The sequence below is a fragment of the Zosterops lateralis genome (genome assembly GCF_965231275.1).
Source record: "Zosterops lateralis genome assembly, chromosome: 7".
In the NCBI taxonomy this organism is placed as follows: Eukaryota; Metazoa; Chordata; class Aves; order Passeriformes; family Zosteropidae; genus Zosterops; species Zosterops lateralis.
Genome location: NC_139767.1, coordinates 12,502,508 through 12,527,660, shown reverse-complemented (window position 1 = coordinate 12,527,660; position 25,153 = coordinate 12,502,508). Strand labels below are relative to the sequence as shown.

The 25,153-nt window shown below is 45.7% G+C and overlaps 1 protein-coding gene across 1 annotated transcript in view; it reads right to left on the bottom strand.

Moving 5' to 3' along the window:
* Positions 1-12,620, bottom strand: part of KLF7 (KLF transcription factor 7) — a 59,569-nt gene extending 46,949 nt beyond the window's left edge. The window contains exon 1 of the mRNA XM_083865800.1: positions 12,179-12,620. Within this exon, the coding sequence (XP_083721926.1) occupies positions 12,179-12,280 (102 nt within the window). The 5' untranslated portion in view covers positions 12,281-12,620. The remainder of the gene's footprint in view (positions 1-12,178) is intronic.
* Between the last annotated feature and the right edge of the window lie 12,533 nt (positions 12,621-25,153).

The window sequence follows — 25,153 nt, the reverse complement described above, 5'->3', positions numbered from 1 at the left end:
ACTGCCATGAACCTGGTCCCTCCTCTGATACACATTTCCAACCTGACACACAGTACACCTGATGGATCCTCAAAATGAAACGTGTCTGGCCATCCATGTGTGCACACAGAGGGATCCTTCATGACTCACATTTATACCACAGCATTTCAACATCATCAAAACAGAGCAAAAAGGCCTCAAAGATGGATTTTAATGTCAAAAAGGCCACTCTGATAATTTAGTATCACATCTGGATGACAGTTCACTGAAGTGCACAAAGAGCTCCCTTGAACACTCATTTATAACCACTTTCAGGTTGGTTTCCACTGTTAGATATGAAAGTCTGAGGGTAAATCAGAATGGGAACCTCCCTTCTATCCATGCATTGGGACTTTCAAGAGACCTCTTACCTGTCATCATTTCACAGATGGGTATGACTGTCCTGGGGGAAGCTGTGCCTACACCAGACATTCTCCTACCCTTGCACTGTTGGGCAGGCCACATTTAGCTCTTAGAAACGTCTTCTAGTTCCTTCCCACACCCACATTTTCTTCATTTATAAAACCAGTGAAAACAAATCATGCTTCACTCTCAGTTTTATAGAGGGCAGCTCAGGACCTCTCATTTCTTCATGGAAAGAAAATTTCTTTCTGTATAGTTTCCATTATTTATTAGCTGAAGGTCGGGGGAGAAATGGTATTTATAGGATGCCTAAGGCCATGCTCACTATAAAACAGAGTAAGTCAATATAGCTACAGCACACTTAGTGGCCTGTTGTGCAACATTTTAAAAAATGTACTCTCTCTTTATAGCATTTGAGAATATCTCCTCCCCAACGCCAGTGAAAATACATTTATGAGAGTTATAGAGCAACAAGATTGTTTTAATCAAATCATTAACATGGATGTGCTGTTTTCTGCCCACATCCTGATATTTAGTCCACATCCTGACAAGATCTGGGATTTGTATAGACTATTCTCCTGAAAGGTGTCAAGTGACTTCGTGGACACTGGGCCAGTGTAAATTCACTGTAACTTTGGCAGATCTGCACTCACTGACTGATCTGAAATCCCCAATCTGATGTGGATACTATTCTTTCCATTTACAAAGAGAAAAACCATTCAGAAATGAATGCCAAAGGTCTCCTTGACCTTTTCTACTTAAAGAAATGGAAATGAGACAGAAATTCCCATTTTACACCATATTGGAACATCACCTGACCAGAGATGCAGCTTGCTCAAACAAAACTGACTGAATGGTATATGGCATAGCTCTCGCTGCATGAAATAATTCTCATGAGACAGTCCCAGTGAGGAGAAGCCTTCAACCTAAAGCATCCACTGAGTGTACAGCTAGGGCACTCAGGACCTGGAATCACATATACTAGAGGCATTTGGGAGTAAGAAACCACCAACGCTTTCCCTCCCTTCCTCTCCCTCAAATGTATTCTTATAAGAAATGCACTTCTCATGTGAGAAAAAGAAATCCCAGTGCAGCCTTTGTAGAGCTCTGTGTACCTACTGGCATTCTTCTCAGTACTCAGAAACAATGCTGGGAAGTCACCCAGACAGTCACCTGTCTACCAAGTCTCTCACACCAGAAAGTAACTCCGCACTGGAATTCTTCTGTTCTCCCTCACACTACTGGGCTTTTTTCATGTTTTAAACAAACCCCCAGAAATCAGGAAGCCCAAGACAAGTTAGGCACACTCGATAAAGAGTATTTAAACTGGGCACCCTGAAATTTATTTGCCAGGATCCAAGAAAGAATAATAAAGGAATCACTCCCAGAAAAAAACTGTCTTGAGAGAAGAGAAAATCAAAGCTGCCTGAAGAGAAAGCATGAGCTTTGCACCCAACTCAGAAGTACATTGTGGTCCCAAGGCCCTAGTATTACCTTTTAAACCCCCAAATCACCACAGATTCTGAAGGGGTTTTATTCAAGCACACTTCATCCAGGAGGCACTGGAGACAGGTATTTTAGCCTGTGTCTGGAAGGTTTCAACCTGTAATCAATGTAACAAACACCAAACCACCCACTGAATTTAACTGACCTGTTCCCTCTAAAAAAGCCCCTCAGGTGAAACCAGGTTCTTCTGTTTTCAAACACTGACTACAAGAATTCTTCTTTGCACTTTAAAAACACAGTAGAGGTAGGAGAAGTACCAATAAGAGAAGTCCACACTGTTTCTCTGCAGTAGAAAGTAGGAAACTACTCCAGGTGACATCCACTTACTCTGAAATTCTCAACCCTGAAAGAAAAGCACCTTACAAGCTCTTTCACTGTGTCACATCACTTAAAGCAGTCTGCCAAGATACTGGAGACTGTCAAACCTCTAAGTGCTTTCTTCCTCTGGTCTGACCAGACAGAAACATGCCTTACTCTCCCCTATGTGACTTAAACCCCCCTGCTCTTCCACATGTTTCTTAGAACCCCAATTCTCAGACTTCTGCTTACATCAGAACCACCTTTCTCAGCCCCAAAGCCAAACTCCCAGTTTCCTCAATTGTGCTGGAAAGCATAATTCAACACTACCCTGAGAGATCAAACCACAAAAACAAATGGAAGAAACATATACCTTGGTAAGAATCTCATGTACAGCAACCTTCAGATTATCACAACCACTCTGAGGTGCTGGCATAGCTTATGAACAATTGGGGGAGGACTGTGACACTACCAGAATGCATTGCATTCTGACAGTGTGTCAGCAGCATCAGGTGGAGCCAGAAAAGAGATACTTTACCCAAACTGACTGTATTCTCAAACCAGTCCAATGCTCTTTGCTTCTCCCTTATTACCTTAAAATGCAGACAAATTTAAAAATAAAAACAAGAGACGCTGAAGTTCCTCCCCATTTGATCTAGACACTAATGAGGGAGGCTTTTTCCACTGGCACCGATCTTCCATTGTGCAGCAAATGCAGCCTCTCCACCGTCCACGTGTCAGAAACAAAGCCACTTCTGGCCTGATGCTTTCCATATGAGACACTACATCCCATCTTTCTTCTCCCCTCTGTCTTCCTCCTTTCCGTACTTAATTACTCACATAGCAGCTGTAGTAGGTTGCAGATGAGCGGAATATTTTCTTCAGAGCTGCACAAATTTTTCCAGGCTGACTGGGAAGGCCAAAAGGATGAAAAGAAAAAACCCCAACAAGAATTATTTAGTACTTTTCACCAGCTTGAAGCAGGCAGCAAGCTCTGCAGGGCTGGCACACTTCAAACCACTGCACAGCCACAGGAAAAGAACAAAGCCCCTGAGCCACTCAGCCCACCCTGCACCCAGGGATGTGGGGCAGCTCATCTCCAGAATCCAGCAGCAAGCCAGAGGTGCCAAGGCAGAGTGAGTGCACTGACTCCAAACCAGCACAGCACCTCACCGGCAGCAGCTGAGCCAAGGAAAGAGGAGAGAGGAGCAGCTGCAAGGAGACAAGGAACACGTGGGCCTGCACTGCTTCTGTGCATCTTGTATATCAACAGGCCTTCCAGGCCCTTCCCTGAGGAAGGGAGAGCAGGCACCCAAGTAAGAGATCAGAGGTATCCAGACACTGCTTGGGGCATCACGTAGTGTTGTGGATGCGGCTCTCCAGAGACACAACAGTCACAGGATGCAGAGAGTCTGGATACCTTTGACTAGCCAAATTGCTAATTGCTGGGAAAATAAATCAACTTTTAGGGGTGCAAGACGAAGATGTCAGCCAAACTAAGTCTCTCACACTGAAAAGTGCCAGGCTTTCAGGAAATTCTAGGAAGTACAACTAGTTGAAAGATTTCTAACAAACGTTCTCAGAAAATAAATACACTTTTGCCCAATCTTTTATTGGAATATACATTCATTTTAGAGTCAACACGTTATCCACTGAAATTTCACACATCCAAGATGTAATCTGTAAGGGCAGACTTGAATCAAGCAATGCAGTGACTCAAATCTGGCTCTCACACCTAAGTGCTGTGATGTGCGTTTTGGGTGTAAAAAGCAAGCAAACAGGAGCACCTCTCACCTCCCTTCTACTTGCCACCCCATGAACAATTTTCACTGTGGCCTTTGATCACTAAAACCTTTGTTTTTTATCCAGCCCTGGTGGAAAACAAAGGCAGGCGATTAAAGGCAGTCCTGTACTTCACCCCCACCAGCACAAAGCAATTCAGCACAATGCTGATTCCCCTCCTGCGCTGGAGTGAAGGCAAGTCAGCAGAAATTGCACATGTTCAAAACCCAAGAACTTTTCTTATGTATGGAAGTGGACTTTGCCCACTGGGGAGTCAGGATTAAAACCAAATGCCTAACTCTATAGTAGCCTATTAGTAGTGAAAACATTTTTAAATTTAATTTACTTGTCCTGACACATGCCTTTTTCCTCACTGCACAATCTAAATAAACACTTATTTTCACTGTGATTCCCAGTCACTTCAGTTGTACCAGAAGAATGCTGTAGTGACAGAGCTGCAAAGGCAGAAGGTGGGTTAGAGGATCCTGTCCAAACTCTGTTTCCAGGGCTTTTTGAATTATCTAGGTGGAGATACTTCATTGACTGCAGTTTCTGTCAGAATATGCTACCTTACAAAGGTCCTTTACGGTCAAACATCACCCCTATGTCAGCATCCCTTTAAAACTGACCTTCTCAGGCTACAGGTTTAAAGGGCGGGTTTTGTAAATCGAGATTCTAATTGTAATGTCTCAGAAGAGCCTCTCACAAGCCCGTGTCCTTCTCCTTTGCATCCTTTCCCATAAATCACACGGTCTCCCAAGCTTGCCTGTGTCACTGTCTACTTCTCTATCCCTTGTAGAGGAGGAGGTGGTATTGACCCCACCTATGATTTAAACTCCAGCTTTGCATTAAGGTCCACAATGCTGGGAAATAACAAGAGGATTAGGACATGTGACACATTGCCGGTAAGAATAATGCTCAAAATCAGTATGACACTAAAGTATGGTTGGTGAGCCTTCAGCAAGCATAAATGACATAAACGTTTCTACATAAATGACTTGGACTCTTTGCTGGGTGTTGTACAGTACACTACACATCCCTTAACAGTTCTCTGAAAAGTAACATGTAATGAATACACAGTTGCACCGAGTGGAAATGCTTTGGATTGGAAAGGATCCTTCACATGCAAGAACAGGGAGTGGATGGGTACCTGCTTCAAAAGCATTAACAGCACCAGAGCAGCTTAATAAATCAGAGTTAATATTTTAAACCTTTAAAAGAAAAGAAAATTAAATGCTTTCTGCCCAATCTCCTACACTCAACTCCAACTCCTATTAAAAACTTGAGAAAGGTCAAATGAGTGCCATGCACATAGGCTGTCACAAAGGCAACCCAGACCTCTGGGAAGGGGCATTAAGCTTACCTTTCAGATTCTTCTTTTGATTCTTTTCACAGAGGCAACGCCACACCCCGCTGAGGGCTTCTCTGCACAGGAGCTGTCCTGGCAGCTGGTGTGGCAGGATATGGGCCCACAGCTCCAGAAGAGCTGGCTGCCCACGTCCCCATGGCCTCACACAACCCTCCCCTGCCCCAGCCACTGTGCCCAAGCACCACAAACCTAGAACAGGAATCCCCACAGCAGCAGATCAGAACATAAGAGCTGCCAACGCATCTTGTAACTGAAGAACTGAGAAGCAAAGGTTTGGTGTCCTGATTAAATCCAAGATGTCTAACTATCTCTGAGCATAAAGGCTGAAACATGAACTCACAGGCAGCTTATTCTCACAGGCAGCCTAACAACCCGAGCAGCCAAGCAGTCTTCCTCACCCGCTGCTGCCAGAGCAGGAATGGTAAACACAGCCTGGTGACCAAAGCAAAACATGAGCTTTTTCTGATGTACACACCTATAAATGCCACAGTACCTTCATTTTCTTAATGCTGCTGGAATCAAGTAGAGTTGGAAATCACAGGCTGTCTGGGGTTTATTGATAATAAAAGAGAACAAAACAAATCTTCAGTGTCTCAAATGCAAAGAAAGTATAAAAAATATAAAATTTAAAAATTAAAAGGTCTGTGACTTTACAGACAATCTCAGTGCCTTGGGAACTAGGCATGATTTTTTAACTTGCAGTGGCAATGTTGGGAGGAGGCTCTTTTCCTGGCAGTTTGTTTGCTTGCAACAGCATCCACTGAACTCTCCAGTTCAAGTGAATGCACACTAATTTTGACCAAGGCAGAAGCACCCACAGGACAAAAAGGACACATGGGGAGAAGAAATTCAGTAATTCAGGTTAGTGATTCCTGCAATGTCAGTCTAAAAGACACCACAAAAATGGCACTCCCAGCTCCTGAGCACTGCCAGGAGTTTGGAAGTGGTGAAGACATTGTAGATGTAGGGAATGGACAGGAGGCACTTGAGAGTCCAGGGAAGCAGAAAGAGGAACTCAGCACTACTCTTGAAAACACCTTTATTAAGTCTCAAAAAATTCAGGTTTAGCATTAAAAAAAGAAAACCATCATCAGTTACAATGCCTGGGTGTAACTTTTAGTGAGGTTTTGAGCATGATGATCAAAAGTCTACAATTCTTCTTCCCCTCTGCAAAATGTGACAAACTTGATAGGAGATGAGGTGTACTACTAATCCATTGCTTAACACACTAAACAGCAGTATTGCTCAGTCAGTGAGCAAAATCCCTTTGTTTCATTAGGATAACTGCAATCAAGGTCATTCACATGCAGCTACAAATCAAAGAGAAGCAGCTTCCTTCTTGCTTCCCTAAAATGTTTCCTAACTCAGAATGGACAAACAACACACTAGATGTTTCTCAGTGGAAAATCATTTGACAAAGCCTCAAAAAATCCCCCAACAATACCCTGAAGATACCATTTGCCTCAAACCTGGAGACCCTGAGTATTAAATTACTATCTGGAACTGCAAAACTTCTGCTATTTCTATGTGGAAGTATCACGCTGCAGACTAGCTATGTATCATGATTTTCAAGTAGCCTATTCCAATTTATGCACTGCCCATTCAGGAGGACGTACAGAAGTGTATGGGCTTGGGGAAAGGTAGATTTAAGCATCTCAAACAAGTAAGAGAAAATATTTTCTAGCTGAGTACCCACATTAAGATTGTGCACTGCTTAAAGGTACTTACCCCATTTCAAAATCACTTGATAGAAGTCATTCACATAATCTGCTATTTTAAGACCTGTAACGTGGATTGTGGGACTCTATGCTTTCAGAATGCCAAGAAATAATCACTTTTAACAATGGATTCTATAATTAAGAAATCATGTAACAATAGAGACAGCAGTTTCAAGTTTGTCTTTCCTCTCTTTGTCCATCTCTTTCTGTAAGGTGACAGCAGCATGCTTTCAGCACACGGAGCAAGCAGAGGGACTGCAGGTATAAATGGAGCGGCATTCAGAGTCTGAAATACACTGCATTACACATGTGGCTGTTCTTGGAAGTCAACCATTTCTGAAAGTTATTCTCAAGAGGCATGATGTACTATAAGCACTTAAGAAATGTGTTACACTGTGACTGGAACTAAGATGAAATAGCAATATTAGAAGAGATGGTTTAGTTTATGTAGTGGCCAACTATGCCATTAAACTAGAACAATGGACACGATGGGGAGGCAGGAATGTTCCTCAGTGTGATTTATTCCTTTCCAGTAGGAGCGGAAATTTTTCCTATAGGCCTGAAAATGACCCCATCTGCCAAGCAAAAGTCAGCATTAAGATATAAGAATTCTGCTAGATTAGTCACCTTGGGATACTCTGCTCTCATAAAGCACAGGCATCTCAAAGCCTTCTTCCAGGATGGGTCAAAACTCAGCCTTCTGAGCTCCACAAAAACCATTAGGCTTTAGCATTGTTGTTGTCAGCCACTTCAGAAAGAGGGAAACTGAGGCTTGAAGAATTGATTAAAAACAGGCAAAGAAGGCCATACGAAAGGATAAACAGAAAAACAAAGGCTTCCTCGATCCTGTGCTTTACAGGAAACGTGCATCTTTCTTGAAAGGATCATTGTTTGCTGCAGCTGAGAGCAGCTGGGTCAGCCAAGGCAAAAGGAAATGTTATCAGGCAATGGTTATCAGCAAACAATATAATGCCATTTCCACTTCTGCCAGCCAATTAGACCTGTGCTGCCTGCTGACACATGTGGGAAATGCTATCTCCTCCAGAATAAACCAGGGTTTGGCACCTAAGCCCTGCTGTTTTTATACAGCTGCATCAGCTACACATGATGACTCTGTGCATCCACCTGCTCTTTGTGCTCCCATATTCTGACATTATGGGAACTGCCATGCTAGAGACTGCCCTACCCTCCCCATGAATATGACGACAGCCCCAAAATGTTTCCTGACCAGACCACTGTTTCACAATAGGACGGTGAGTTCTGAGTCCACCAAGGGGCCTACAGCAGAGGACAATAGGTATGTTCAAAATGTCATTCCTAGGAAGAGGTATATATGATTACAAAAGATGTCTTCTGCACCCTGATCTTTCAATGACCCCCTAAATGACATTGTGAAGGCCCAGCAGGAAGCCCAGGTCCACCCCTTCCAAATTCTCAGCCCCACTCTCCCCCTCTCTGCAGCCTGGCACACTAAGTGGGACCATGTGCAGCTGTACAGGCTACGATCCTCAGAGTTATCTCCCTCAAGAACAGCCTCCTACCCACTTCCTTCCTCTGCAGAGTAATGAGGCGCTCTTCAGCCTCCTGCTGCCTCTCCCAGCAGTCTGGTTCCAATCTCAGGGATGCCACATGAGACAGCCACCCCAGAGCAACGGCAAATGTGGCCAGAGGTCGTCCTGCAGCAGTGCAGCAGCCACGCAGGTGCTGAGATCTCCCCCCGCCCTGGTCCTGAACTGCAGAGTCAGCTCACAGGGACAGAGAGAACTAGGACGGTTCAGTCAGAGTCGGGATGAAGCACCAGGAAGAAACACGAGGTACCAGCCAGCTGACTTAGTGCAAACGACTCATTTCCCAATGCACACAGCCCACCTCTTCCTTTAATCCCTCCTCAGTGCCACGGAGGCTCAACAGTGCTGGAAAAACTAAACAAAGTTCTCCCTCCTGATGGAATTGTGCTATTGATTACTCATTAGATTCTGACATCCCCACTCCAAGAAAAATCCTTCTGACCTCAAAAGTGTTTTGCCTGAAGGAGTACACCCAAAGCTCAGAGAGGAGCTCAGCTTTTGTTGCCTAAAAATCAAGCTCTCCCTTCCCAACATGTGTTTTAAAAAAACATCAAACATATCACAGGTTCATTTGCAGCTTCCACTTCAAGTATTTCCACTTCCACAATGCAAACTATGTCCAGGGTGGAATAGGGGTTTCTTTGTATTTTTGCCTTCTAAAACAGAAACCTACACAAAAGGAGACAATTTGTTCCTACACAAAATCTGTTTGTTTTGTACATATTGCTGGGTTGCACTCATTCAACTCCAACACTAATTGTCAAAAGCACAGATAACAAACTTGCTCACATTCCTCTTGCAGTGGGAAGGAAAAAACGGGAGATCAGCTGACTGCACGCAAGCATTTAGCAACCTGCCTTTGCTGTCAGTGCCCTCTGTGAGTAATGGGTGTTTCACAATCTGAAATACGAGCAACTGGCCCAGCTGTATATTCCTCAGCCAGCAGCAACCAGACTGTTTTCCAAGCTCAGAAGAAAAGGAAGACAGGACTGTGTCAATGCTTTCACCCCAATGCATGCTCTGATATTCAGTGGGGCAGGTGCATCCTTCACAGTATCACAGTAAGCGCTGTTTCTCAGAGCAGGACCTGGCACTGACTAACCTCTGCACATCACACACTAGCAGCTGCTAAGCACAAAACTGGAGCTCACAATGTGATAAAGAAGCTTGCTCTTAACCCACACATCTATTTTCCCCCTCAAACCCTGCCTTTTTAAGAGACAGAAGTAATCTCCCGTGGCATTGCTTTGCTGATGGGAGAAGCATTGCCCTGGAGCCTCTGTAGCACTATTGGAGCAGAGGCAGGACTTGAACGTTCAAGTGTTTTTGCTCAAAACTAAAGCTGCTGTTTCCCACTTATGACACATCCCACAGGGATCAGTCAGCTCTCTTCCCCAGAGTCTCAAATGTAGCCTTTAGTTTTAAAGGATACTTTAGAAACACACACATTCTTTGTCTCAGAGTTGCCTAAAATAAGTAAATCCCCAAGACCTGATTACATTGCAAGTGATTTAGAAGAATTAAATTGGGGTCTCTGTGTCAGTGGGTCTGCCAAGCTTGTGAAACAGCATGGTCTCTGCACAGCCAGCTTCAGCTGCTCCCACCACTGACACATCAGTTTTGCTGCCTGTTGTTTGCAAGGAGAGTCCAGGCAGCAACAGGGGAACAAACCATAAATACAGGATGCATTATGAAACATTGGGCACTGGTTGCAGGATTTGAGAGGAAATAAGGGAAAATGCAGCAAATTATTTTCAGCTTCTCTTTTTAAGCATACATGGAGAATCAATGGGGTTTAACCAGGAGCATGACTTTAAATTCGGCAATGGTAACAGTGGGATTGGGTATGTACATGCTACTGTATAAAACAAACTGCTGCTCTTCCACACATAAAAGAAGGCAGAAGGAGACAGAGTATCACTCACAGCACTGCCTGAAGCATGCTGGCTATGTCAACACACTATGCCGCTTTGGACTGTTTGGACTGTTAGTAATATGCAACCGATCCAACAACAACGCTATGAAATATTTTTTAAATTAAATTATATTAACCTCTTCAGTTTAATTAGCATGTTAAAAATATAAAAGGAAAGCAGATGTGACCATCATGGATGTGTGCACTGAATATTAATAACAAAAAGCATCCCCTCCCCCTTGGAGGATAAAGCAAAGTTGGTTCGGTCATTTTGCAAAATAAACCCTGAATGTGTTCACCCTGTAGCTAACAATAAACCTCTGCTTTGTGTGCACACACATACAAAGCTGAAGCCAAAATGATTTTGCTATGGTAAACCTTTGAAGATCCAGCCCTGGTCCAGCTGGCTGACAATGCTACAGCCAGAGTACTCCCCAGCAGCTCTGCCATCCACGCTTCTACCCATACACACTTCTAAGGAAAAATTAAATTAGCATCCCAAAACTGTGGGTTACTGGAGATCTAACACAGGCTACCCTTACAGTAGCCAAGACTCAGGTGAAGGCTGGCAAGATGAAATCCAGTGGCTCATTATTCTCACACTGATAGTGCCACGGGTCCGTGCGCTGCAATAGCACCACATGTCATCCCAGCCACTCCACTATTTCTACCCACCAGGAGATGTTTTTTTTTTTTCTTTTAAAGAGACACCAGTTTCCATAATTTCACCTGGCGTATCACCTCCACCAGAAAATCACATCTGGTGAGGACTATCTCACAACGTTTGGCCGTAAATAGAAATGCTGTCTTTCCTATTCCCTCAATATCCCAGCTGATAACTATAGTTAACAACTGGATTCCTAGCGTATTTTATACAGCTCTTCTCTGCAACCTACTCTTCCCCTTGGTCTCAGTCATGCTACCATTCATCATTTTAATGCATTTATAATACTTGATTTCCATCTTTATCCTTATTCTGTATGCACATGAGCCCTACAGTGCCTCAAAACACTGGTTTACTGGAACCAGCCTAAGGCGTCATTGTTTCAAGACAGCAAGAAGTGTGTGTTTCTACTCATCTTCCAAGAAAAAAAAGAAGTCACATTCGTAGTTACTGAACTCAGCCTTAAAGCTTTTGCTAGTGCTTCCACACACCTGCCCACCCTCCACCTCCGACTTAAGCTACGATTTTTATTGACACACACTAATTACCTGAAAATAAGAATGATCTATTCCATTTCTACCAGCTGCCAGTTGTCAGCACTGGCTAGAAGTGAGCAGGCTTGTTTAAAAGAACAAAACAAACCCCACCAAAAAAAATCTAAGATCAAAAATAAAATAAATAGTAGTCATCATAAAAACAAAACCCTAAAGAATGCCACCGGATCTCAGGTACTGTCGGGTGTGCTCAGAAAGGACTGAAGGCAGACAGATTTGAATGGACTGCTCAGTTTGTCACGGTAAAAAATACAGATTTAAAGGTCTACCCACGCAGAAAAAAAAAAAATAAATAAAAAAAAGAAACACCAAAAACACCCAACCCTAAATTAAAGAACAAAAATAAAATAAAGTCAGAAATGCAGCCTCAATGCACCGACTGTCTGCGCTTAAGAGATTTACAGGAGTAATTTAAATGATTCACCTGCTGCCAGTTTTCCTCCAAGGATGGCAAAGCTGAGAAGTAGCCGGTGTCGTGGACAAGCTGGAGTTCCTGGAATATACTATAACTAGCCAAGACATCCATGCTGCTGCTGAGCAAGACCCTTTCTTTCTGCTTTTGTGTGTGTTTGTTTGCTCGGGTGGGGGGTTGTTTTTGGTCATAAAAAAAAAAAGGAGGAGGAAAATCAACCAATGATAGATCCAGCGTCCCTTTGGCTTTGTTTTGTTTCAGTCACACTTTAAAAAAAGAGAGAGAGAAAGCGGATCAGCGCGGAGGGGCAGCGAGGTTCGGGGGCCGGGCCGAGGAGGACGAGCGGCGCCGGCGCGCACCGAGCACCCCGCGGCCGCCGCACCGGGGCACGTCCCCGCCGCGCTCCGCGCAGCCCCGCGCCGCGGCCATGCGCGCTCGCGACCGCCCTCCCCGCCGCCCCCTCCCCTCTTTATTTTCGGGACACCACATCCCACATCCCGCCCCCCCTCACGCCGCTTCCCTCCCCGCTTCCCTCTCACCCTCCCTCAGCCAGCCCGGCCCGCCCCGGCCCGGCCCCCCCGCGCGCGCAGCCGCGCGGCCCCGCTCAGCCAGCGCGTGGCCATGTAGGGTAAACGGCGGGGCGGGAGGGGCGGGCCCGCCGCGCGCCTGAAGACACTGCGGCCCAATGCCGGCGCAGCTCGGAGAGCAGGGGCGGGGCCAGAGCGCCGGCGCCGGCGGCGATTGGCCGGCAGGGCCGCTCCCGCCCCTTTCCCTGAGGCTCGCGAGGCGGCGCGCGGCGAGCTATTTTTAGGGCGCTATATAAGAGGGCGGCGAGGCGCGCGGCGGAGGCAGCGGTGGCTCGGTGAGGGGCGGCTGCGCTCGGGCTGGGGTTGCCCCGCAGGCGGTACCTGCCGGATCCCCCTGCCTTTCCCGCACTGTGTGTACCCCTCTGCCTCTCCCCAGCCTCTAGCGCTCGAGTCCCGGGGGCTGAGGATGCTCAGACTAGTCGCAGGTGGCCGGGGAATGACGCGTGGCTTATGAGGGTGCTGGAAGGAGCAGGAGTGGGAATACACCCCGAGCAGGAGCGGCCGGCATCAGTAGCACATGCACGGTGCCTGTGTGGGCAGAGGACGGCAGCCCGAGTGCTGATCAGCCAGGCCCTCCCCAGAAATGCACGTGCACTTGCCTAGGCATCTATCGTGGCATTTAATCAGGCTGGGATGTGGGCTGAGCCCTCTCTGAGCGCTGGTTTGGGTTGGCTAATGAGCTGTTTGACCTTAAATGGTTAGTGTGGTGCAGAGCTTCCCCAAAATCGCTCTGACACCGGGCACAGTTGCACAGTTTCTGCTTTTGGAAGGATTGCAGAACCGAGTGTGCTCATTTGAACGTGATGGGGGTGGGGAGGGGCTTCCAGTAGTTAAAGAAATATGTTCTCTTTGTTGCTCTCAAATTCAGAGTGCCCTATGGTCCCATCGGTTCCATTGCCAGGGCTGTATCTGGCCACCAGGCTGTGGGATGCACGTCCCTCTGGTGCCCTTTGATGGTGGACTGTCGGCACTGTAAGTTGGACTGGGTACCAGGGCAGCAGATGCTGCCAGGGATTGCTAAACTATCTCCTTGTAGAGCAGTTGCATCACACTTTCCTTGCCAGGACTAAGATGTCTCTTCTCACTTCTCCTCCTTTTGCACCTGGATGAGCATGCCAGAGCCAGGCCTCACCTGGTATTATTTGGTGCAATGCCATTAACACCGACTCATCTCCTCCCAGATGTCCCAGTCAGACTGATGTGAAAGTATGAGGTCACAGAATTCATCAGTGCTGATTAGTTCATGGTACGTTTTCTTTCTCAGCAGTGAAGACAAACTGCCTTTTCCAAAACTGGGTCCATGTTAACAGTTTTGAAAACTGTATTTGAAGAAGGCTTGTCAGAATAAAAGTCTACAGAAAGCCCAGATAATGGTTGCACCAATCCCAAGTTCTTGTAGGTGCTGTGAAGAAGGATGAGTCAGAGTAAGCATGTCTCTAGTCCTCTAGTCTGCAGAGTCAAAATGTAGAAGGAAAAGGGGAAATTAAGCTGGTGAAGAACAGCAGTAATCAGGAAAGAACTGGACATAGGCAATTTTCTCAAATACATGGTCTCAACACTACAAAAACACTCTGTGGCTGCATTGAAGAAACAGACTTGAGGTTGCAGGTCTGGATGGTCCCGGGGCATCTCCCTGAAGCTGAATGTCTCCTGTGAGCTGCTTGTGAAAACGGTGCCATCCCCAGCCTTCACCTGGGGAGCCATAGGTTGTCTCAAACAGGACCATTCCTGGCATCTTTAGCTTAGCAGAGAAGCTGTGTGTGAGGCTGGACATGAATAATAAACTACTCTTTCTCATAAATATACCCATAAATGTGTAAATGTATGTGTTAGTGGGAAGATGAGAGGAAGGTTAGTGCAGCAAGCACTGCTGGAGAGGTCTTGCAGACCATCGTTACCCATTCCAAGCATGTCTCAATCTGCCAAAGCAACACCTTTTCTGGACATCTTTGGAAGGGAAAACTTTTAAAGACTGTAGAGGAGAGAACTTGACAAAGGTGATCGACTGTGGAAAGAAGCAGCACTTGGGTATCATAACGCACTCCTGTACTGAGAGGGTTACGCAAGAAATACCTGTTTCAGAAAAAGCTGTCTATAAGCATTTATCCTTAACAGCTTGTCAGAACAAGGCCAAATGCATATGCAGAGGCTTTTCTGACCTAGGCAGAGAAATAAAGGACAAAAGTAGTGAAGGTTTATTCTCTCAGCTACTTAAATATCTAAATGTCTTAGGAGTTTTGTCTTTGAATTCTGTAATTCCCATAGCTGAAAACCATTTTGGTGTTTTATTTCTGACCTTGTTTAGCATAACTACCATTTTAATATGTAGAAATTTAGTCTGATGTCCAAGCTCCCCTCTAGCCTGGCCTGGGCAAGCTATGGGTTGCTCATGCTTTGGTTTACTGCAAAGTGTGATGTACAAGCAGCCCACAAGTCCTCCCTGATGGTCATCTCTGCTTGCCACTGAGTAGCTCTCATTTGAATCAATTAAAAATCTTTCTAGTTGTCTATCTTATCCTGAACTTTTTGCTTAAAGCATGTCCTCTAGGAACTGCCAGCTTTCCACCCTCATGGAGGAGGTTGTTCTCAGTTGTGGAGCTCAGCTGCTCTACACCAGCAAAGAGCCCAGACTATGCCCAGGCTGCACTGTAACTGGTGGGCAGATCTGATGAGCAGATGCTGCTCTGCTTCTCTGGCTGCCTTCAGGAGGAATTGTGCCTGAGGGCAGGATTTTGGCTGTGAGCCTTGAGGTGAAGAGCTGGGCTACAGATCTGGCCGCTTGCCTGGGTGGTTTCCAGGCAGACATTGCATTTTTATTGTCTCAGATACTCTGCTTTGGAGGTCAGTCGAGAAAGCAGAATGGGGTTATCACTTGGCAGAAGTAGAAAAACCTAAATAAAAAAAGAACGTGGTGATACACTGAGTATAAAACCGTTAGTTCAGCATCAGAGGTGGCATCCACCTGTGCTAATCCAGAGGTAACAGAGGGTGATTTCTGCCAAGCTCTTGTTTCCCAGGCTGTACTGACCTTTCTGCTGGCAGATTGCCGCTTTCCCTGCTCTGGCCCAACCACGCCACCCATCATGGAGAGCAACGCAATCAGATGTGGAGGAGGAGCAATATCTCCCCACTGCTACACAGCTGGGCTCAAGGGCATAGAGGACTACACAAAAATTCAGGCAAAGGGAGCAGGCTGGACCTGCAGGGAGTAAGGATGGGCATTTCAGCCAGAGCACAGATTTGTCCCGTAACAGGTAAAGAAAATAGCTTGCACAAGGAGAAGACTTATCATTCTTGTGACTTGCTGAAATGTCATGAAGATGCAGGGAAGTGGTATGGCTGGTTGTGCTATAGCATCAGTGCTCTTTGGCACCTGGAAAAGGGGAAGTGGTTATATTCTTGACATTAAGGGACAATGAGAGCAGTTAGTCCTAGAGAAAAGAAAAAAGAAAAGAAAAAAAAGAAAAGAAAAGAAAAAAGAAAAGAAAAGAAAAGAAAAGAAAAGAAAAGAAAATAGAAGGAAAGAAGAAGAAAGAAGGAAGATTTTTCCCTGTTCCTTCTGCTCTTCAAGAGAAAGAGGAAAGGTGTCTTCACTGTTTTCATTGAGAAGCTTGAATTTATCAGAGTCTGTCATAGGTCCTCTGGCAAAAACATTTTCTACCTCTCCAAGTAGGGAGTGCAAAATCATTCCCAGGACTTTGCTGGGTCCCTGCAAGGCACCAGTATGCACAGAAGCACAATTTTGGTTGCTCTGATTGCTTTCTCTTGTGATACTTGTGTCCCCACTGCCCCAGAAGTAATGGCAAGGGATGATTAGTGGGGACCCACCAGAGAAGGCTGATTTGCAGGGAACTTTTAGATCTTGATTTTGTGTTTCTTTGCTTTGGCTTGGGCAGAGACAAGATGCCATAAAGCGATCAGGGAGTATATCAATTCATACTATAAACATTTCACAGAATACACCTCCTTTGGTACCAGTGATGTTTTAATAGCTACACTGAATTACCCTGTACACAGCTCATGATGCAATTGTAAACCCTACGGCCTCCTGCACAGTCAACAGAAGCATTAAAGCACTTCCTCCAGCTAGGACAGATTGGTCTAGGTGTCCAGACTACCAGTTTCTTCTACCATCACATTTGCGTTTAGGCTGCCAGCTGCATCTCTTCCTCTCCTCCATCTCAGACTGAGCTAATGCAGATTTGCTGTGCTTAGAGCCTGTGACAGCATTGTTCAGAGGCATTGATTCTTCAGGCTGTGTCCTTCCTAGAGAGGAAGAGGTTGTACCTGCAGGTTGGTGGGTTTGAGGTTGCCATTGGTTGTAAAGCCTTGCAAAGATCAAAGAGGAGGGAAAGTACTGATAAATGCACTGGAGCATGCTTGGATTTGTAGTTCAGCCTCTCCAGAAGTGGATGCAGAAAGCTGCATCCAGGGAAGTGGAAGGTTTGTGGTGGTGGTTTATGGGCAGGTGTCTGTCAGAGGCACAGTGGAAGAGCTCAAAGGTGACCCTGCTGTTGAGTGTTGCCACTTCCTGGTACTCTGATGTGTCTGTGCATCTGTATCCATGTCCACATCTGATGAGAAACAAAATCCTAACAAGCATGAAGCAGCAAAAAGGGAGACAATTTCCTTTCCTACAGTGAAGCACTTCTCTGTAGGTCCCAGAAGTCCTCCATCCCTCCCCCAGCTCAATACCTCACTTCCCAATCTCTCATCTCTCTCAGACCTCATGTTCCTGGAGAAAGGTCAATACTGTTGGTCCCACGTCTGCACAGCAACATTTCAGTGATGTGGGAGGACTGTTCAGTATTTCATGCTTCCTTCTGGCAGATGCAGCCCAAGACACAGAAAACAGAGGTTGTTTCCCTTCCTGTCTCCATGCTGGGGAGCAGCATGGCTGTAGCTTGCAGCCATCAGTGGCACTTGACTCTGCCTGGACGGGACACACTGAAGCAGGGTGGTGGCATCTCTGTGCTGGGCATGAGTGGGTGGAGGTGCCTCAGTGCCTCCTGGCCTCCAGAGAGTCACAAGCTGTTCCCCAGATCTTCAGCAACAAAAGGGGACACTATGGCACAGCAGGTTCCTGTGCCTCCCCTCCTTCTGGAAAACATGCACCTTCTCTTTCAAATCAGTGCCCTGTGGACATTGCAATTGGCTTAATTGCAGGGCAGATAATAAGCACTCTCCAGGATTAGAGATGGAATGGGTCTAACCCAAAATCATAGCTTAGGGCACCCAGAAGTCTCAGTGGACTTTGCAAGCTAATCACTGGCCAGACACAGAAGATGCTTGATGGGAAAACATGACATGCCATCCTGAAGCAGAAACATTATCCAGCTGAGTTTTCTGGGCTGAGGTAAACAAAACAAAACAAAACAAAAAAAAGCGCCTGATGCTTCAAGGGGGAATTTAGAAATCATAGTTGAATGGGTCTGATCCAGATCTGTCATGGATTTTTTTGACCCCCTGTCCTGAAAAGGCAGCAAGCATGCTCAGCATATTACAGGATTGAGTTTCCACTGTGAGGAAGGAGTCTTCATCTGTGGTGGTTTGTTCGTGTGCTCTAGGGTTTTTGTATTTCTTGTAATAATTTTTACCTTATGGCTGTGGTGTTTCCATTAGGATCAGCTTCTGTTTCCTAGTTTTCAAAGCCAGGATACAAAGCCATGCTGAAGAAGACCACTGTGGTTGTGTATATATGATGATCGGGCAGAGATTTCAGAGACAGAGAGGTGGAACTCCAATGGAACCAGTGGGAAATGTGATTTCCTTTGGGTCCCACCAAGAACTCAGAACCCATCTGGATCTAGCAACTCTCTCTAGTGTCTTTCAAGTCCTCCCTTCTGCCCAAAGTCATCTGTATGTTTCTGAACCTCTTGGCAAGGGCAGTTATCATTGCTATTCTGTTGGTGTTCAGCATCTGACATAAACAGTCTCTGATCATATTAGTAAGCTCTCAGGTGCTTCTACAGTACAAATAATAAATAATAATGAGCTGCAAGGAGGCCCTCTGAGTCTCAAGTTCAGGCTGGACTCCTACAGCTTCCATGTGAGATGTCCACTCTGTAGGCCTTCTGGGTTGCTGTTGCAGAGCAGTGCTGCTGCTGGAGAGTGGCCTGGGCTGGGGATCCCAGCACCCTTGGGAGATGCTGTGCAGCTGTCAGCAGACACCCTTGTGTGCTGCATCTCTGAGTTGGTGCCCTTTTAATGAATGGGTCACATCACACTTTGGTAGTTTACCGGAGGTCTTACAATAAAATATGAGAACATTGGCATGGTTCAGTGGAGGGTAACTGGGGACTGGCTTGTGTTATTGCACACATTACTTTGGACAAATGTTGATTTGACTTTTTCTTTTTTGTCAGTAAGAGCTCTGCTAAGAAGAGCTGAAATCTCAGCAGAGGTAGCGTACACATCAAGAGCGGGCCTGCTGTGCACATCACTTGGGGCCTGTGGGAAGAAGAAGGTTCTCTGGAAACAAGCTTAGAGCAGCATCACTGGGGGTTTCTCCCTAGACTTTTTGCAGAGGAAGATGCAATGCATTAACAGCAAACCCTGTCTTTGGCTGGAAGCTGCAAGACTCACGGTTCTGTTTTCACATCCTCTTGGGGTTTCCCTTTAGTCCTGTTCCAGAAGCTGCTGAAGGCGTGGCTCTCACAGTCAAGTGCGGATGTGTGAATTAATAAGGAAATGTTGGCGTGTAGGGAAGCAAGCCTGTGCTGCTTGCCTGCTGGCCAGCTTGTCATCTTCCCCAACAGGTGCATGAAGAGTAAAGTACCTGGCTTGGCACAGCAGTGGCCAGGATTCATACAAAGATTCTGCAGTCAAATTCTGCTCTTGTTTATGGGTTGGGCTTTGCTGGCTCTGCTGGCATGACACAGGAGCATCACCTGGGTACCACAGCATTTCCTCCTCTAAAGAGCATCTCACCGGGGACTCTTCTTATGAAAAAAGATGGAAATGTCTTTTCCCTTGGGCAGCCTCTTCCCATCCCAACAGCAGCTGCATCATCAGGGATTCTCCTTCTTTGCACTCCCATCCTGCTTGAAGAGGGACCTTTGAACAAGGCCTTGTAACACATAACCTGTAAAAAAAAATTCCTCACAAATGAACTCTTCTAGGGGCTCAGTCCTTGTCTGCTGGGCAACTGTGAACTGCTGAAAGGAAAGCAGATATTGTTCAAGAGGGAGAGTCAGTCTTTGGGCTTCTCCCCCACTACAGTCTTTGTTTCTTGGCTTTGATTCTCCTTGAGGGTCTACATGGTTCTGTCTATAGCATGAGCAGAACTTGGCAGATCATCTGCTACTCATTCAGCCTGTGGAATACTGGAATACTCACTCATCTCTGGGTGAGACAGATACCTGCCTTCTGGAAAAAAGGCAGTAACTCCAAGAGCACTCCATTATTCCTAGGGTGTTGGTACCAGAACACAAGAGTTTGTGGGTTAAACATGAGAGAAACAAAACTTAGTCCAAAGTGACAAATCATCAGAACCCACATCCTCTCAAATTGCAGATTAATGCACAGTGGCTATCATACCTGATTCCCTCTGAGGTCTCTCTGGCTGGAGATTCCTGGCTGTCTGACTTGATTTGGTAGTTGAGGAAGCTCTGTTGGCCCGTCCTTTCTTCTTGGGCAGTGCTCAGCAGGGGGCCAGCAGTTTGTCATCCCTGCCCTTTGTACCTATAGCAATTCCTGCTGACAGCACATAACTGTTATTACTGGTTAAGTCACAGGGAATGTTAGGAGATTATTTTATAAGGAGTGGGGGAAATAATTTTATAAAGTAGAACTTGCCTGCAGAAGCTGAGCTGAGAAGTTGTTCTGAGGAAAGAAATTAAGAGGTTATGCAGGTGATAAAGTGGTAGCCAAGAAGCTCTGAGTCTTGTTCTGCAACACTCTGCCTGGTTTGTGGGTGGCCAAGTGTAGAGATGCTGGGTCTCATCATGCCTGCCACAGCCTTGCCAGGCAGAAGACAGGTGCCTTTCATGCCAGATGAATCCCTGCTGATTTCCAAAACCAGGAGTTGAGAGACAGATACAGAGCTTTGGAGGAGCAAAGGCTGAGGGAGACATGTCTCTCCAGAAACTCTTACAGATTCTTGGAAGCAGGTGAGCTGGCTCAGTGGCTGCCTCAGTCTCTGACATCACTTTTTCTCTGTGGTAACACACAAAGACATCACTGAGTTTTTGACAGGGGTGTCTCAAGGGCTTTCGTGGCCTGCATGGGTGACACACAATGCTGCCATGCCCTTGCTGTCAGTACCTCTCTGTTGGCAAATGACCCCTCTCCTATTCAGATAAGAAGGAAAAGCACTGGCCACAAACTTTCCACCCTTTGGCTCCTCTACCCTCTAGTTCACCAGGGGCCACCCAGGGAGACCAACTGTGGGGGCTGAAGCACTGCCCTCTTGCATTTTTCAAGCATGCAGTTCTGCTGCACAGAGTGTCCTGAGAAACCATGACAAATGCCTTTCTAGGCAAAGTCATTACAGCATGCATATAAACACTTTTTAATAATTTTTATTAAATTATTTGCTAAATTCTGCACAAATTCGGAAGTAGTTTTCACTAAGTTGCCATGATGAAGGTTAGCAGAGTATTCCTGAAAAAACTTTCACCCAGCACTTGTGGTGTTAAGTGCGATTTTATAAGCCAGCAGGATTGCTCATGCCTTGCCAAAACTGGGGATGCACAGCCCTTCTCCTTAAGAAGGGCAACTGCTGCAGGAGTTCTCTCTGGGTCCCTTTGAAGTCAATGGCAAACTTCCCATTGGCTTAAGTAGGAACATGTGTTTCAAGAAATGAATAATGTGAAACTTGAAAAGCAAGGGGTGGCGTGATCAGGACATGGCCTGGTTTGACCTGGAGACTCAACTTGTGTTTTACTGCTATGTCTGCCTCCATCTCCCAGCCGTACATTAAGCGGTACAAGTTTGATTTGTGTCAAAGAGAGCTACATACTCTTATTAGAAACCTATATAATTAGCATTAATGGGATTAGGACTGATAAACTATGGAGGTTTCTTTGTTTTCCACCGGTAATTTCCACTTTAAACTGGACTTGTATAGAGTGTGTGTCAGGGCTTATGGCCTCTGTATTTGTCATGCATGTTTTGTTCCTGCTTTTGACAAGCTGGTAGAAAAGTCTAGGAGTACAAATGAAAGAGGTCTTTGGAAAGGAATCCCTTAATAGAGACTTGTTGAAGCAGCTGCTATTTTCTTCTTCAGAGCAGAGTAAACAGTTAATAAAATTATGTTGCTATTGCTGTGGTGAGTTGATCCTTAGGGCTGCCACGGTGCTTGTCCCCAGATGCAACTCTTGCTGGCTGCAGAGAAGTGGATGAAGATTCCCCGAGCCCCCAGAGAAGCTGGCACTGTGGGAGGGTTTCAATGCAACTGTGATCCCCAGCCTGGCCCACATGGTCACCCGTGTGTCTGCAGGACCCGGGCAGACCTTGGCTGCTGCAGCACCAGAAAGCAGTGCTGGGAGCTCTAGCCAGGCCTAAATTGTTTTAGTAAAAGCCACTGGTCATAACATCAGGGATTTATAAAACAGCACAGTTTGTGGTGTGGGGCTGTGGCTGTGCAGGGTGTGGGACAGCTCAGCAGAGCTTTGCAGAGCGTGTTGGTGGAGGGCTGTCCATGCAGGACTGCAGGAGGGACATGCCCATGGCCGGCAATACAGCTGCCCAGTCTGGGAAGGACACGGCCCCACGGGTCCAGCTGCACTGGAAGCCCTGCGAGGAGAGACCCGGCCTGTGCAACAGGCACCAGCACAGTCCTCGCCGGCCAGAGCACCCTGAGGGGGCATGGGGCTCCTGTCCCCTCGGGACCCGCCTCCCAGGGGCCGTGTCCTCCCCGTTAGACCAGCAGGGAGGCTGGACAGGCATGCCCATGTGTCTTGCCATTCACTGCAGGACAAATGCTTATTGAAATAATTGCCTCTAACAGCTTGGGAGAGGCCATTAGGGTCTGCCCGGGCAGTGATCTACAGATAATGACTCCCTCCGAGATTTTCTCACTCCTGCAATCCTCATACCGGGTGCATTAGAGCTGACCTACGAAGAAAAATGTTTTTCTCTTTGTCTCTCGCCTTTGTCTTTTTTTATTATTTTTTAAAATTCCTTGTAGAGTTTTATGAAATACTACTGTTATTGGTGCATTGCTCATTGCTTCTTAGGGTTGCACCAAAGAGTGAGCCTTGCTTTTTACAGAGTGAGAGACAAACTTGCTGATATTTTACCTGAGAAGCAGGGGGGTATGTTGAGGTGAGCCTCCACTGAGCAGAGGGACGGTGTGGGTCTCAGCATGGGGATGTAGACCCTTAATTGGAGAGACAAAGGTGCCAGGTGTGATGAGAGATACCTGTTATCCAGAGCCCTCCACCACCAGCAGCTGTGAAGGTCCACAGCAGAAGGGAATTTTCATCTGTAGAACACACAGGGTTTTTTTTTAATTGAAGCATTTTGTGAGAATGTGCCAGTCTGGATTTTCCACAGGAAAGTCAAAGTGAATTATTTGGGTTTCTCTCTTGTTTTGATAATGGTGAAATGTCTTGTTTGGATTTCCATGATGAAAAAAAATGTTTACTCCCACCTTCTCATTCTACTACATTTTCTGCTAACTATAAACACACTGTTCAAAACAGTTAGTAATTTAATATATTTTTCTAGATATTATTTAATATTATATCTATTTTTTAATATGTGCTGTTGTGTTTTGACATCTAAGCCAAGTGTCTTTTTATTTTAGTCAAATAAAACAAAATTAAGTTTAAATGCCAAGGCAAAACAATTCAGTGTTTATTGAAACTAAATTTTTTCTTCGTTTTTTGGGAGGGTCGGGTTTTTTGATCTTTTGTTGTTGTTGTTGGGGTTGGTTTTTTTTTTTGGGGGGGGGGGTTGTTTGGTTGGGGGTTTTGTTTGTTTGGTTTTTTGTTTTTACTTTGGGAGTTTTTTTAATTTTCCACTTTCTGATGGGAAACTATATTCCAGGTGTGAGGCTGTGGAAATTGTCTGTTTTCAGTCAGTGTGCTGTTGGGCACTCAAATCAGAGCTAGCAATTAAAAAGCAAGCAAGCAGGTTAAAAAGAGTATGAGAAAAAAATCATCTCCCTTTTCAGTTAATGAGGCTTCACGTGGAAAAAGAAAGAGAGGATGAAAAGCTTTGCTGTGACCTGTTGTGTAGTAGTAGCAGCGCTTAGGAAATGACTGTAGGATGTCCATGCTTGCAGTCACCTTCTGATCAGCTCTCAGGCTGGAGTTTATGAAGTTGTGCCCTGAAGCAATGGAGAAGGTGGTGCAGATTGCTGAGGTAGAGGGCAGTGCCTCTGCCTGGCACAGATATCTGGCTTGGGGTGCTGGGGTTTCTGTTATCAGTGTTGCTAACTTGTTGTATGATGCTTTCACATTGGGCTGTGGTAATGGCATGTATACATCACACTTCAGAGATGCTTTTTATTGACTTAATGTGAATATTATTGTCATCGTTTATTACGGGGAAGTATCTCATAGTAATTGAAATACAATATGGTGCCATTAATCACTCCGAGTATGAAATGCTAACTTTAAACTGTTCATAGTATATTAAATGCTCCTCTAACCATAAAACAATTTGACTTGCAGTCAGATAGTTTACAAATGGCCAATGTTTAGGATTCACGGTGATTGACATTTATATGGCAGTGTTCATGTGCTTGAGTTCCTGAACAAAGCACTCTCTCTGGGATTTCTGCAAAGGTATTGGGACTTGCTGCTTTCCAGTTCTCTGATGCAGAGATGTAAAGGGATGCAAACTGCAGGCATGACCATTGTGTTTTACAGCATGTCCACTGCAAACCTGAGAGATGTGTGACAGTCTGGACTGTGGTGTAAACATTGCTGGCCTTCTTTCCTCGAGACTCCTGGTGAAGTAAAGCAGTAAAGAAGAGACAGAAACTCAAATAGAGAGGTTTTAGGCAAGGACTGCTGAAATGAAACCCATTTGCTTTCATGGGATGCTTTTCCAAATTCTCTCTCCTGTATTAAGTAGAAAGGAAATAAATGCTTTTAAAAATTTTTCAATTAAAACTTAAGCTACCTACCAAAAAGGAAACAATAATTTAAACTGATACCATTATAAAACAATAACAGTGCCATCCACAGTGGCATGGTCAGATGTGATAATTCACCTCTACATGTGCCTGGATTCTGACCTCACCACTGACCCCCCAAGAGATGGGAGAAGCCCTCAGGAGCAGCTCCAGCCCAGCTCTTGCCTGCCAAGCATAGCAAAGCCCTCCGTGCTCAGTGTCCCAGGATTTCAGCGAGAAGCACCAGGTGCTGGAGCCAGGCCATGTCCATTCCTGCTGCCTGTGGCACAAGCCCTGTGTGTGCCCAGAGGCACAGAGCACTGGGAAGGG